Here is a 3,481-nt window from a genome sequence, read left to right as displayed (position 1 = left end):
GGTCCAGGAGCAGGGACCGGCCTGGGTGGGGGGAGCGTGTCACCCCGTGTGGCCCCAGCGCCGGTGACCGGTCACCGCAGGCTTTCACCTTCAGGACTGGGGCCTGTTCTCTTCATCATCTTTATCACAGATTGGACAAGGGGATCGAGGGAACATTATTGGTGGCCCGTACGGGGATCGAGAAGAACACATTTTACATCCTTGGAAGCTGAAACAAACATAAGTTAAGGTTTCAGACATGGGAGTGATTACAATTCTGTTCTGGATTGCTAAACAATATGCCCAGAGATTGCTGTATAATTTGGTGCCTGAATCACCAGCTGATGTGGCCTATTTCCTATATCTAATTGGTACCTGTCTATGCTTTATTGGCCTGAGACATGCCGCAAAGAGAGTGTCTTGTTTGGCATTTGCACTTGCAGTGGGTTGGTTTATTTTGGGTCAGCTGGTAATGATGCCAGTACATTTTGGTTATTACTCTTTGGTGATTGCCTATAACTCCACTATCAAATGGCTACTGAGTAATAACCCTGCTCCATTCGACACTAGCGACCACACCAGACCGTGGGAGTCTGAACCTGAAGGTTCTGGGGATAATGCTGTTTTTCCGTTTGTATCAGTCATCTCTAACGTTGTATTAGTCATTTCTACCGTTGCCCTGCTGTGGTTTAGCATCAAGAGCAGGTACCACACAAGCATTACTGCCACCTCTCCACCACAACGAGTAGAAATTGCCCCCGTGAAGAAGCGGAAGGAGGACGAGGCTCTGGCAATGGATGATCAGCCTGGTGACCCTGGCAGCTCTGATGGGAGGCGATAGCATCGAACTGACTGGCGGTGAAGCTAAGCAGTTAGGAATTATGGCCCTGGAAGGAGGCATAGATAGTAAAATAGGGGCATGTGAGAGAAAACTTAGTATTCTTAAGCGATTTCTGGCAGCTGTAAACAATAGATATCCCACTAGGGAACGGTCTGGAGAATGTCCGAGGGGGCAGCTGGGAGACCCGGGGCTGTTGAGCCTGGAGAAGAGGAGGCTCCAGGGAGACCTTCTCACTCTCTACAACAACAGGAGGTTGGAGTGAGGGGAGGTTGGTCTCTTCCCCCCAGGAACAAATGACAGAAGAGGAACCAGCCTCCAGTTGTTCCAGAGGAGGCTGAGCTCACTCTCTACAACAACAGGAGGTTGGAGTGAGGGGAGGTTGGTCTCTTCCCCCCAGGAACAAATGACAGAAGAGGAACCAGCCTCCAGTTGTTCCAGAGGAGGCTGAGCTTGTCCCTGAGGAGCCATTTCTTGCCTGTTGGGGTTTTCCAAGTCTGTCCCAGGCTTCCCAGGGTGGAGTTCCCATCCCTGGAGGGGTTTCCCAGCCGGGTCAAGGTGGTGCTGAGGGACATTGGTCAGTGGGGACCTGGCAGTGCTGGGGGAACTGGGGGACTTGACTGTAAAGCTCTTTTACAAACAAAATAAAGCCACGATTCTATGACTCAGTACTGAGATTTTCTCCACAATGCCAACACCCATCCCGGAGCAGGGGTTCAGTGGCTCCTGGCCCAGGCTGGGTCTTCCCCCCAAGCAATGGCCAGGGCATCCTCCAGAGGAACTCCACTTCACTTGTCCACTTGCCATTTCTGTCCCTCACGTCCAGCTCCTCCAAATCCACCAAAAAGCAAAAGAAGAGCCCAAACCCAGCAGGACTGAGCTTGGCTGGCAAAGCGGACGGTTTTTCGGAGCCTGTTGAATATTCCCAAGTCTCCCCGGAGCTGCAAAAGCTGGTTAAGTGGTTGGACTAAAGTGAGGATCCTTTGGCCACAGCTCTGTGTCATCGTTATGAGGAGTTTTTGCTTTTGTGAGGTAAAATGAAAATAAATATACACCATCAGGAGACTCGCTGCCACATCACGGAGGGTTCACAGCAGCTCGTGGTTGGTCCCCTCCAGTGAGGGGGAAATTTCAGGTGAAATTCAGGCTTTGTGAATCCTTTTGGAATCCCAACAGGGTGTTTTTTTGTGGGTGGCTGCAGACGGAGTATTTCTCCTGGGAGCACCTGGCGCTGCTGACACCATCGCCATCGATGTAGGCACATTGTCCCTCGCCCCGTACATCAAACCTGCACCGAACAGAAGAAGGAAGACTCAATGGAAAGCCCATGGATTGCGGGGTTGAGCATTTCCCATACAGGGACCACCCTTCCTGGCAAACCCACGTCACACAGAACAAAGACTCCACAACGAAGGGAATATTTCCAGTCTCTTGGTGCCAGCAGGGATCACCCAAGGATGCCCTCACCCCCTGCCAGCACCTGCATCCCACAAATCCACCGGCTGCAGTCCAAGAGCTTCAACTCAAGCAAGAGAATCACTGTTTAATTGCTCCCACCTCAATAAATTTATAGATAAAATGTGGTTTTTTGCATTCAAGCCCCGACCTGCCTCAGCCCAGGACAGGGTGGCACGTACAGGTTGGTGAAGAAAGACCCGTTGAACCACCTCCAAGGTCCGGAGCCTTCCCTTTGGAGACCGACCCAGTAGTGCGAGGAACCGCCGTAGCGCAAGAGGAAACGCTGGAGGGGGGAAAGAAAAACAAGCATCACATTTATCTTCCCGCTACGGCCTCCACAGAATCCCAAACCTGCTCCCAAAAGCCAGTGGCACCCAATCCCTCAGGGATTTTGCATTTACCAGCTCGTCCCGGGTGTCGATGGTGGCCAAACGGGCTCTGAGGGAAAAGCAAGAGATCTGACTCCTGTTCCAGTCCGCTTCGTCCTCCATGAAGTAAAAGCACTTCTCCCCGTAGCCGATGCCATGTTCCGGGCAGCTGCGAAGGGCGGGAGAGGGGCAGGATGGACAGGAGGGACATTTCCTGGCTGGAAATGAGCAGAACATGGCTCGGTGACCTACACCGGTGGGTTGGCTCCGGGGGAGGAGAAGACTTTGGTGGCCTCAGCCACTTACCTGCCAGCGCGATGATGGTGAGAAGCAACATGGCTACAACCACGGTGACCCCGATGGGGACCTTCTTATCTTTAATGCATTTGCGGCTAAAACCTGGGAAGGAATGGAAAGGACACAGCCAGCAAACCCCAGAGCACCCTGAGCTCCCTGCAGCTCTCGAGGACACCCATGGGTGTCTCCTACACCTTTCAATACACCCACAAAGCACCTGGGGGGCTCCAGTGGGTGCAGGCTCAGTTCAGGGGGTGCTTTCATCAGTCTCTGAGGATTTTTAGGGCTGCCTGACCTCACTGTGTCCTCTGGGAAGTTATTCAGGAGGAATTCCCTGACTTGGCGCATTTTTCTTTCAGGACAGTCAAGGGTTTATGTGCGTGGCAGGAACGGAAACGTGATTTTTGCCTTCAAAAAACAAGGAATCACTTTTTTTTCCCAAACCAGCCTCGATTTTAACAGCTTTTGTTGGCCCTGGAGAGGTGTTGCCTCAATTACTGCCCCACTTCAAGGTGTTTTCAGCTCCAATCCCCCACTCTGG

At 52.3% G+C, this 3,481-nt stretch overlaps 1 protein-coding gene across 1 annotated transcript; it reads right to left on the bottom strand.

Moving 5' to 3' along the window:
* Positions 1-1,948: 1,948 nt before the first annotated feature.
* LOC104495374 (C-type lectin domain family 2 member D-like) lies at positions 1,949-3,042 on the bottom strand (the record flags this gene model as incomplete). The annotated part of the gene is made up of 4 exons (XM_010138336.1): positions 1,949-2,105; positions 2,455-2,558; positions 2,677-2,861; positions 2,950-3,042. Coding segments are annotated over 4 exons (539 nt in total), but the record flags the coding sequence as incomplete, so codon positions are not given.
* Positions 3,043-3,481: the final 439 nt, after the last annotated feature.

Source organism: Buceros rhinoceros, unplaced genomic scaffold (genome assembly GCF_000710305.1).
Source record: "Buceros rhinoceros silvestris isolate BGI_N320 unplaced genomic scaffold, ASM71030v1 scaffold3776, whole genome shotgun sequence".
Taxonomy (NCBI): Eukaryota; Metazoa; Chordata; class Aves; order Bucerotiformes; family Bucerotidae; genus Buceros; species Buceros rhinoceros.
Note: the sequence above shows the minus strand (reverse complement) of the source record. Positions and strands in the feature narration are given on the sequence as shown.